General features: G+C 49.4%; 1 protein-coding gene across 2 annotated transcripts; it reads left to right on the forward strand.

Annotated features, from left to right (window-relative positions):
* The first annotated feature begins 538 nt into the window (after nucleotides 1-538).
* On the forward strand, nucleotides 539-9,283 carry KRT84 (keratin 84). Of its 2 annotated transcripts, XM_086403833.1 has the most exons (10): nucleotides 539-717; nucleotides 1,706-2,207; nucleotides 3,413-3,621; nucleotides 4,225-4,285; nucleotides 4,752-4,847; nucleotides 5,773-5,937; nucleotides 6,055-6,180; nucleotides 6,679-6,899; nucleotides 7,328-7,359; nucleotides 8,143-9,283. In XM_086403833.1, the coding sequence occupies exons 1-10, from the start codon at nucleotides 539-541 to the stop codon at nucleotides 8,487-8,489; spliced, it is 1,938 nt and encodes a 645-aa protein (XP_086259959.1). In that variant the 3' UTR covers nucleotides 8,490-9,283. The 2 variants fall into 2 exon arrangements, with proteins under 2 accessions (XP_086259959.1, XP_086259958.1); XM_086403832.1 differs by lacking the exon at nucleotides 539-717 and having other exon boundaries at nucleotides 1,671-2,207.
* The last annotated feature ends 775 nt before the right edge of the window (nucleotides 9,284-10,058 follow it).

Genomic DNA, 10,058 nt, shown 5'->3' on the forward strand with positions numbered 1-10,058 from the left:
GGATATGAGGCTAAACTGGTCAAGAAAAATGAAAAGAAGCAGTCAATAATATGTAAAGAAAATCAAGAGAATGGGTGTCTGGAAACCAAAAAAGGAAATTATTTCAAGGAAAAGAGAATGATCAACTATGTCAAATTCTGCTAAATTAAATAATAGCCGAGAATGGACCACTGAATTTAGCAACATGGAGGTTGCTGGCTATCTTCACAAGAACTACTGTGTTATTATTATTTTCTACTTCTCCCTTTGAGACATGCACCTGATACCTGGATCTATGGAGTACAGTGGTAATCTAGAAACAGACGGAAACATCTTCAACTTGATAAAAAATTTATATATGCAGAAAACCTACAACTAACATTGTACTTAACTGTGAGAAACTTGAAGCTTTTCCACCAAAAATCAGGAATAAGGCAAAGATGCCCTCTCTCACCACTGCTTTTCAACATCATACTGGGTATCCTAGCTAATACAGTAAGACAAGAAAAAGAAATAAAAGGTATAGAGACCAGAAGGAAGGAAATAGTGAAGACCTGAGATGGATGCCTCTAGTCAAAAGCTCATATTCCCTTCCAAAGTATGGATAGAATCCCGAGTAAGCATCCAAGCAAGCACAAGTTCCCCCAGACCCAGACAAGCAGGACAAATCATGCCACTTTCTAGAACAGAAAAGGTCAACATTTGTCTCTCCATCTATAATGCAAGGAATCCACATAGGTACTACTGCAGATATCCCTAATGTGTATTTTAGGGGTTCAAAATCATGTGGTTAACTTTCCACACAGATACATGGCCAAATCATTGGCATGTTTTGGCCTCAAATTATGTCACAAAACTATTGGTTGGTGGAAGTCTTCAAGATAATCTCCCCACACCAGCAGGAATACAGAAACCATCTTTTTTATCTCTATACCTCCACACCAAGCACATTACCTGAGATAGAGTATTTGGTAATTGCTGAATGAATGAATGAATGTCCTTTGAGAGTCTCAAATCAGACATGTATTACATTAACCCAGATGAGCTTCACTGATGATTCAATTCTTATGTAAACAGTCAAATCAGATTACAGAAGATAGATGAAACACTGCAAAAGGGTTTTGGACTGCTTAATCCATCTACAGGGATGCAGTAAACTGTATTCTCACATATCATTTCTTACTCGGAGCTATGAAGACCCTGCCTCTCTTCTATACACTCCTCATCTATTTAGGGGTTATCTGTGTAGCTGCATTCCTTGCAAGCCTCTTGCTGGAGTTGTTACCAGTCTAACTTTCTGGTGGTTAGCCGCACTTGCAATGGAAAGTCTATTGGATTTAAGACCAAAGAAAATTAATGTCCCCATAATGGCAATTATGGTGGACCTGCGGGAAAAATAGGACAATAATGTTTATGTGTTTATGTGTTTTTAATGTTTATAGGTTTGACGTTATGGCTCTGATTCTGAGGGGAATAGGTGTGTCTGAGATTAGTTCACTGTGAAGGAGGTTACAGGCATAGAGAGTTTCTGCTAACTACCCAAGCTCATAAATGCTTCCAAATGGCTTTTTTCACTTTTATGGGACCAATCCTCAGATCCCCACACACATAAAAGGGGTGAGAGGGATCCACTAGCCCCAGAGGACTCTCAGCTCCAGCTCTCCCCGCTCTGCAGTTGCTGCTCTGCTCTTGCCCAGGGCACCATCATGTCTTGCCGCTCCTACAGAGTCAGCTCTGGTCGCTCTGTGGGCAACTTCAGCTCTTGCTCAGCAGTGACACCTCAGAACCTGAACCGCTTCCGGGCCAGCTCTGTCTCCTGCAGGAGTGGGCCCAGCTTCCGGGGTCTTAGCAGCTTTGGCAGTCGGAGCGTCATCAGCTTTGGATCATGCTCACCCCGGATAGCAGCTGTGTGCCCTCGACCCACCTGCTATGGAGTTGGCTTCGGTGATGGGAGTGGTGCTGGTCTAGGGTTTGGGGTCGGCAGTTGTGTTGGCCTGGGGTTTGGAGCCAGAAGTGGTCTTGGCTATGGCTTCTGCAACCCTGGCTTTGGCTACCGAGTTGGAGGAATTGGAGGGCCAGCAGCCCCATCCATCACAGCAGTGACTGTTAACCAGAGCCTCCTGACCCCACTCAACCTGGAGATTGACCCCAATGCCCAGAGAGTGAAGAGGGATGAGAAGGAGCAAATCAAGACCCTCAACAACAAATTTGCCTCCTTCATCGACAAGGTACTTGAGACAGCTCAGCCTCTGGGTCTGGGATGATGAGAGCTAAATGCACTGGGGTTACTTTCCCTCAGGAAGAACTGCTCTAGACCCAGGACACAGATCTTGACCCCACATCCTTTGGGATCAACCAAAGGTATGCAGTACGATTTCTGGGTCACTCTGCTGCAGAGCAAGGATGAGCCTGAGGAAGCACTACATGGAGGGAGAGATTGACAGTGGTGGTGGAACATCCAGCCACTGACTAGATGCCTAAAGGGATCTGAACAACCTAGTCATTTAGAAATATCTTCCAAACAGGTTAGAAACACGAACACCTCCGCCAGGTGTTGGCTGGGACAGGTTTAAAAGATTTTGTCCTTTGATATCCTCATGCTCTCTTTGAAGTTTTCATGGTTTCTGAGGATGAGTGGTCACACCTGTTCAGGCTTAAAGAAATGGAGAATGGAGTTGAGTAATTTGTACAAAATTTATACAAAACAAGGAATTCATACCCCTCCCCCCAAGAGGGATATCCAGATTCAGCCAAGTCGCCTAGATTGAGTAGGGAATGATCACTAGTGGTCACTGATCTTCAGGTTGATGAGAGGAACAAAGAGGTGGAACTGACATCCCAGAAGCGGGGATTTATGTCTCCATGAAGTGGGGATTCTCTGATTGTGTCTGAGATTGTAAACTTACCTCTGTGAGCTTCATTTCATGTGAAATGAGGGGTTGGAGTAAATGGTCTCTGCATTCTCCTCCAGCTCTGTAAGTCTCAGCTGATGGAATATTTAGGGTGATGGGTATGACCTACGACCTGAGAGTTCCCACCTCCTAAAGCCACATCCCAGCCCAAATATACTTTACTCTGTTCTTCATTCCCTGCCAGAGATAACTGACATTGGTTTTCAGATGTAGGCCAACTCGGCTCAGGTAGAATCGATTTCTGAATTCCCAGTGAGCTGGCCCTCCCCTCTCTGAGTGTTAAAGGGGAAATGGTTGAAGATTTTGGTTTCAAAGCTTCTGTTTGTAGCTCAGCCTGGTGTGAGGAGGAGTCCCAGACCTGCTCTGCCAGATTCTTCTGAGTTTGAAGGACTGAAAGTCAAACAAAAAAGGGAACAATGGTCACCACGAGGTTGTCACCTCTGACCATCTGAGCAACTAGTCCATACATAGGTGATCATATTGAGCACTCAATTGCCATGTCCTTGCCTCTGTGGATTTAGGTGCGGTTCCTGGAACAGCAGAATAAGCTCCTAGAGACAAAGTGGAACTTCCTCCAAGAGCAGAAATGTGCCAAGAGCAACCTGGAGCCCCTCTTCGAGAACTACATCACCAACCTACGCAGGCAGCTGGATGTAGTGAACAGTGATCAGGCCCGGTTGGAGGCTGAGAGGAACCACATGCAGGATGTCCTTGAGGGTTTCAAGAAGAAGTGAGTGGCATCTGGACCATATGGACCAAAGACGGGCATAGGGCTGGTCCCCAGTGCAGCAGCCAAGCTCAGATTGGAGCCCCTGGAAGGATCAGAGTTGAATGCTGGTTTCAGTTCCCAGCCTGGAGACAGGAGCAGGGCAGTGATATGTACGGGAGGGTGAGGCCCCTTCGGGTCCTGAGGAATAAAGAGACCTGGGATTGGGCACAGTCTGTCCCTAATCCTGCCTGTGCACATGGGTGAGTTGACCCCAGAAAAAGGAAACCTCTGGTTCTGTAAACAGTGCCCAGGTCCAGCCACAAGCAGGATGCTACTTCCTCTAAGGTCAAGTGCAGTGACCCTAAGGCATTTCCAGCAGAGAACCACAGCCAAGGATCAGATTTTCAGATCCCACACCCAATTTGAGAAAGTAAAAGGGATTTGGAGAAACCAAAGTCTAAAAGGTCTTAAAGATGGGGCAGAGTGGAGAACATGAGGATGGAAACAGGGAGCCAGGCTCCTGGCTGGGGCAAGAGAGGTCATAAAAGGTGATAACTGGGGAGCTGGGAGTAATCAGCTCTGGGTTCAGGGGGAGAACGCACCCTCTTCATCTTTACCACTCAGGTATGAAGAGGAAGTGGGTCTTCGGGCCAGTGCTGAGAATGAGTTCGTGGCTCTGAAGAAGGTAAGGAGAATAACAGGTACAGGCAGACTTTCCCTCCAGACAGACAAATGTTTTCCACATCCCAGGATGCTGCCCGGGCAGCCCTGTGACTACTCACACACAGTGGACCCCCGAAGGCCACAACTGCTTCCCTTCGAAGTTCTGATTTGGTCTCCAATGACTTAAGGTCTTCATGAGAAGAGAGGTTTGAAGAGATGACATTTTAGGAGTCTTGGATTATCCAGATTCTTCTTGCCTCTAAATAAGCATCGAGAAAGGTCCAGCATCCCTGGGGGTTTGACGTTGCCCAAGGGAGAACAAGAGTCATTAAGCTGTATTTCCACCCCATGACTCTCCCACCTCTCCCACTTGGCCTGCCCCTGTGGAGATTAGTCTGATCTTCCCAGCCATCTCCAGACCCTGCCAAGGTGGGGAGGTTAAACAGTACACAGATAATGAGCATTTTATTCTTCTCTCTTTGATGCAGGATGTGGATACAGCGTTCTTAAGCAAGGCTGATCTAGAGGCCAATGTGGATACCCTAATTCAGGAAATCGACTTCCTGAAAACCCTATATGAGGCGGTAAGGGCTCATCCCCTCTGAGCCATCCAAGGAGATCATTGTGTGGCCTGGACTCCCTGGGGGATTCATTGGACTAGTGTATTTTCTAATATTTGGTATCATACATCTTTCTTCCCATCAAATCTATATTCTGTAAATGCTGATAAATATACAAGTGGAGAAGGTAAGGGGAGCCTGACTCAGGTCTATGAATCAACTCCTTCTTGGCCAATCTACTGATGGCCAGGAAAGGTTTGGGTCTAGGAATGTCACTTCTATCTTCTGATGAGAAGACTCTGGAAAACTGACTTGCTGGGACATGTAAGATGTGTTACCTAATTAGTCAAATGAACTAGCTATCTTTTGTTTCATAAGGTCTTTTTGGTCTGGGATAGACCTAATTTCAGAACTGAATGTCTGGCTCTGAGTAGAAAGGCTGAAGAAATCTCCCTTGCAGGCCATTGCCTTGCAGACCAGTTCTCAGCCCTTTCCCATCCCCACTGCCAAGTCTCTTAAGGACCTGGGATACAGGAACTCCTGGATCATCATGTTCTAAAACGTCGTCAGCTCTCAATGATCCACGACTGGCACAGTCACTGTGTGGCTAAACCAAAGAAACGTTTAAGCTTTATCATGGTTCTTACTCCCCTCCACAAATCCTTAGCGCCCCCCGCCCAGTTTTACTAGTCACCTAAACAAGTTAGGGTGTTGAAGGGATGTCTCCTAGTATACAACAAGGGTTTAAAGTCAAGCTGAAATGGTTTGGGGTCACCTCCTCTTCTTTGCCCTCAGTTTGCACGATCTGCTCTGTTGCTTTGCCCTGAAGAAATAAGCAATGCTCTGTCTCCTGACTCTAAGTTCTGGGGACCCTGTGACAAAGCCCCGGCCATTGCTGGGACCCATTGATGGGAGTCAGTCCATCTGTCTCACTTATCTTCCAACACAGGAAATCCAGTTACTACAGTCACACATCTCAGAGACATCAGTCATTGTGAAGATGGACAACAGCCGGGACTTGAATGTTGACGGGATCATCGCCGATATCAAAGCCCAGTATGAAGAGATCGCCAGACGCAGTCGAGCTGATGCGGAGGCCTGGTACCAGACCAAGGTGGGCAGGAGGGTGATGGGGAAGGGGTGCAGGCAGCCCTGGGATGACAAAGATGACAAAGTGGGTTGTGATCTTGACCCAATCTTCGAATCATCCCTTTCTCCCACCAACCCCTAGTACGAGGAGATGCGAGTGACAGCTGGCCAGCACTGTGACAACCTGCGCAACACTCGGGATGAGATCAATGAGCTGAACCGGCTGATCCAGAGGCTGAAGGCAGAGATCGAGCATGCCAAGGCTCAGGTGGGCAAAGGAAAAAGAAAGCCCCATAAGGAAGACAGGCAGAGCCCCAAGCTTTGGGGAGCCCAAGGTGGATGACGTGGGGGAGGCAACTGGGACCCAGAAACAGAGGGATGGGAAGAATTAGTCCCGGAAGACTTCCTGGAGAAGGAAAATGTGGAAGGAAAGGAGAGACTCTTAATCTCCGAAAATGTACAAGGAAAGTTCTTGGGCTCACTTAAAGGGGCAGGCAAGCAAAAAGAATGGCTTTATTCTCTGGACCCCCTGGGTCTTAAGAGCAACAGAAATCAGTAAGTGCAAAATCAGTGAGGATGAAAATGGCAGAAAAGCAATGTTCCACTCCCTGGCGACATCAAACTACAGGATGACAAGCCCCTCCATGGGCTCCGTTCCTGGCTTGGCACCAGGCTGTGTTCCCACAGACAGGGGCAGTGTTTCTAGCCCAACCTGAGGATCCCCTAGTTCCTGCCAGAGCCCATCTTCAAACTGCCCTCCCCACAGCGCTGCAAGCTGGAGGCCGCCGTGGCTGAGGCTGAGCAGCAGGGAGAAGCTGCCCTCAATGATGCCAAATGCAAGCTGGCAGAACTGGAGGGTGCGCTGCAGCAAGCCAAGCAGGATATGGCACGGCAGCTGAAGGAGTACCAGGAGCTCATGAATGTCAAGCTGGCCCTGGACATCGAGATCGCTACCTACAGGCGCCTGCTGGAAGGCGAGGAGATCCGGTGAGTGCTCTCAGTGCAGCAACTGGAGTGAGGTCAGACTTCTAGCTTCTAGAAAGTCTAAGTGGGGGAAGGAACCAGGAACAATTTTTCCTACAAACCTCATTGGATTGCCCTTGGCAGGGGTTTAGAAGATGCCTCTAGTTCTTGTGCCTCTAAGTGCAAGCTTGTAGACAGACTGCATCAAATCATAGAGAGTTCTGCTTGATTGGTTAGCTTGTTTAAAAAAAGAAAAAGAAGACATTCTCTCAAATATTTTGCTTCAATAGTTTCGGAGGGTTTAGGGACATGTGAGTTTTAAAAACTCCCCAGATGCTTATGCAGACATGGGTGAGAACCACTGTCCACACAGCCAAAAAAGCCCTCTCATAGCAGGGAGGTTTTCAGAGAACAACATGGTTGTGAACTGACTTGCTTCTTTCTCTTTTCAGGATCTGTGAAGGTGTTGGACCAGTAGACATAGGTAAGACCCTTCAGTCTCTTCTTCTTCACACATGTCTCTCCTAGAACCCTTCAAATTTCCTTTAAACTCAAGCCCACATTGTGGTCAGGAGCCCATGGCTGGACTGGCCATGACAGCCAGAGGAGCAGGGATCATCTGGCCCTTGGACTGAGAACATCCTTAGCTGACTTAGGTCTTAAGACATCCCCAGAGCCTGCCTCCCCAGAGCTAAGCAATCAATCACCAATTGGGGTTGATCTAAGTAAAGCTTAATCAGACTAGAGACCTGGGTCATGGAGGTGTGTCCAGTGGAGACTAGAGGGCTAGAGAGCACAGCCATTTAGTGAGTCAGGAGGAACTGAAAACGGGCCCTCTTTAGGGGTGGGCAATGTGGGGATTTCCAAGGGGCAAGATGTAACTGGAAGAAGCCCTGTGGCTTTATTACGGAGGCTACTGGATAATTCAGCTCACCAGCACCCTCACACAACCCAACCAGACTCTGGCCATATACAAATCACAGTGGACCTACCGCTGTATGCCAACACCTGGGGGACTGGCTGCACTCTTCCGTTTTAGTCCAAATGTTCCATTTTAGTCAGTGACTCCACTAAAGTCAAAGTCCATTTGGACTTTAGTGAAGTCACAACTTTTGAGTCACCCAGGCAAAAGGACAGAAAAGTGGGTATTGACTACATAGATAGTAGGAACCCCTGGGACCCAGGCCACTTCTGCCTGTCCTCTCTGCTCCCGCAAAGGGAGCGTGAAGGGTGAGGCAGCCTCGCTGAGGGTTTCTTCCTCCTGCAGCGGTGAGTAGCTCCCGGGGCGGCCTGGTGTGCGGGCCCGAGTCCCTGTACAGCAGCTCCAGCCTCTGCCGTGGCGGGGTCATCTCCGGAAGCAGCAGCAGCAGCAACATCCGGTCCAGCGGCTTCTGCAGCTCCAGCGTGGGCGGGGCCCGGGTCGTGGGTGGTGGGGACCTGCTGGGCGCTGGCTCCCGAGGGGGCTCGGTGCTGGTGGGCGAAGTCTGCGCTCCCAGCGTCCCCTGCCCACTGCCCACCGAGGGCGGCTTCAGCAGCTGCAGTGGCGGCCGTAGCAGCCGCAGTTCCACCGTCCGCTTCGTGTCCACCACCACCTCCCACCGGACCAAGCACTGAGAGCAAGCGCTGGCCAGCCACCGCTCTCAGAAGAACCATCTCCACGCCTTCTGCTTCTGTCCCCAGGGTGCCCTGAGTCAGGCTGGAGGGTGCTCTAGGTACCCCTCCTGCGGGGAAGCCACGGGCTGCTCTGCCTGGTCTCTGTCCTTTGGGGGGATTTTTTACACCCCTTAGATGCTCCATCCACAGGCCCCAAAGGACTGGCTTTCTCCCTGACTCCCAGTTTCCTAACTTTGGGTCACTCCTCACCACCCAGCCCAACAGCCTAAAGAAAGTACAAAAACCAGTATGTTGGGGGAGAAATGGACCAGTTCAATGCCAGAAAGAATGTGCCTGGGCACCATCACCATCCTAACTTTGGATTAACTTCAAGAATGGAGAGCTGGCTGTCCACAGACCAGGGGTCCTCAGCCCACCAGCCTCTGCTTCCCTCTCCTAACTTTCCCTGGCAGAAGGTTCTTTTCTCCTCTTCCTGACCCAGAAGGAGCCACAATCTTCAGTGGCCCAAGGGATCCCTGAGTCCCCAGAGATGGTTCTTCTCCAAGTGGCATCGGTCCTGACTGCTGCTCTTCCTGGGGTGTTGGTTTAACTCCAGCATGCGAGTCCACGAGGTGGATGGGTACTGGTGGAGAGGCGGGCCCTGCAACACTCCATGCCCCTGCTGGTGTTGTGAGGGAAGTCCAGCCTTCCACTGCAAGAGGGTTTATGTCTGCAAGCTCCAAGGAGGCCTGGGCTGGGGTGGGTGCCTGTTTGTACTACTCTTTGTGTTGCTGGAATTTCAATAAACTTGCAAGCTAACATGTCTAGGACTCTGGCCTCTCTTTACCAGTCATGCTGGGGGTGGGGGATCTTGCCTCTTAGATTCCACTAGCTCAATCCCTTGGGGACTTGCTAAGGGCAGAGGCTGGTGTCCTGGGACAGAGGATGTACTAAGAAAAGAGCCCTCAGGCCCCTCCCTGGAGGGGCACATAGTTCAGCAAGGGAGATGAGACATACAGCAAAAGCTCTGAAAAAGAATGCCAAGCAGCCCACTTCTCTCCATGTGTTGCCCTCCACCCTCCTTCCACCAAGGCAAACCCTTCCATTTGTTTCCCAGGTCCCACCCACCCCCAGTTCCTCTGGGATCATTGTAGGGGCCAAGAGACCCAGCCATGTGATTAGAGGGTTGAAACTTTCAATCCACCCTCCCTGACCTCCAGGAAGGGGAGCGGGGTTGGAGGTTGAATCAATCAATCATGATTTATGTCATGAAGCCTCCATAAAAACTCCAAAAGGACTAGGGGTTCCAAGAGTTTCCAGGTTGGTGAATATGTGGAGATATGGAGGGGGGGTGTGCCTGGTGAGACCATGGAAGCCCCCAGCCCCTTTCCCCACACTTTGCCCTATACATCTCTCCCATCTGACCTTGAGTTTTATCTTTCCGTAATAAACTGGCAATCTATTACGTAAAATGTTTCTCTGAGCTCTGTGAGCCACTCTAGCAAAGTAATCAAACCCAAGGAGAGGTTTTGAAACTTTCAATCTATAACCAGTTGATCAGAAGTCTGGATGATAACCTGGGTTTGCAAC

The sequence above is a fragment of the Bos grunniens genome, chromosome 5 (assembly GCF_055505025.1).
Source record: "Bos grunniens cultivar Pamir isolate PY7600 chromosome 5, Bosgru_T2T1.0, whole genome shotgun sequence".
NCBI classification, from domain to species: Eukaryota; Metazoa; Chordata; class Mammalia; order Artiodactyla; family Bovidae; genus Bos; species Bos grunniens.

What these genes read in the sequence shown, in the direction of transcription:
- KRT84 (XM_086403833.1), top strand. Translation starts at nt 539, where the DNA reads ATGGATGCCTCTAGTCAAAAGCTCATATTCCCTTCCAAAGTATGGATA. An exon ending in AGTTCGTGGCTCTGAAGAAG is followed by an intron (nt 4,286 to 4,751) that starts GTAAGGAGAATA and finishes TCTTTGATGCAG; the next exon opens with GATGTGGATACAGCGTTCTT. An exon ending in AGGCCTGGTACCAGACCAAG is followed by an intron (nt 5,938 to 6,054) that starts GTGGGCAGGAGG and finishes ACCAACCCCTAG; the next exon opens with TACGAGGAGATGCGAGTGAC.